This window comes from Penaeus monodon, chromosome 27 (genome assembly GCF_015228065.2).
Source record: "Penaeus monodon isolate SGIC_2016 chromosome 27, NSTDA_Pmon_1, whole genome shotgun sequence".
In the NCBI taxonomy this organism is placed as follows: Eukaryota; Metazoa; Arthropoda; class Malacostraca; order Decapoda; family Penaeidae; genus Penaeus; species Penaeus monodon.
This window is the reverse complement of record NC_051412.1, coordinates 3349773-3350108: the sequence shown is the minus strand read 5'-3', so window position 1 is coordinate 3350108 and position 336 is coordinate 3349773. Positions and strand designations below refer to the sequence as shown.

Below are 336 nucleotides of genomic sequence, written 5' to 3'. Positions count from 1 at the left end.
TTAGAAGACATATTCCTTTAGCCACATTTGCAGTCTTTCTCTCCTCCTAAATCTTCGTAAACGTATAAACTTAAGTCACTCTCGAAGTTAAGTTTCAGCTGATGTTGCAGGGACTCCCCCCGGAAGCCAAACTTAGTTGTAGAGAACCCAGTAGACGGCGTTGAAGGCGAGGAAGCTGGCGGGGTAGAGGACGCGGAAGCAGCGGTCCAGCCACAGGGCGGCCACGGGGCCCTTGTGCCCCGACCTCTCCTCCATCAGGTCAGGCTGCAACAGACGACACGAGGCAACGCTACAGATTCGGTCGAAGTGCTTATGCTATTCTTAAGCAATAAGAAG

At 52.1% G+C, this 336-nt stretch overlaps 1 protein-coding gene across 1 annotated transcript in view; it reads right to left on the bottom strand.

The window, feature by feature from the left end:
• Nucleotides 1-6: 6 nt before the first annotated feature.
• LOC119590549 (gamma-aminobutyric acid receptor subunit gamma-4-like) overlaps nt 7-336 on the bottom strand; it is a 24606-nt gene continuing 24276 nt past the window's right edge. The window contains exon 11 of the mRNA XM_037939206.1: nt 7-269. Coding sequence (XP_037795134.1) covers nt 133-269 — 137 coding nt within the window. The 3' untranslated portion in view covers nt 7-132. The remainder of the gene's footprint in view (nt 270-336) is intronic.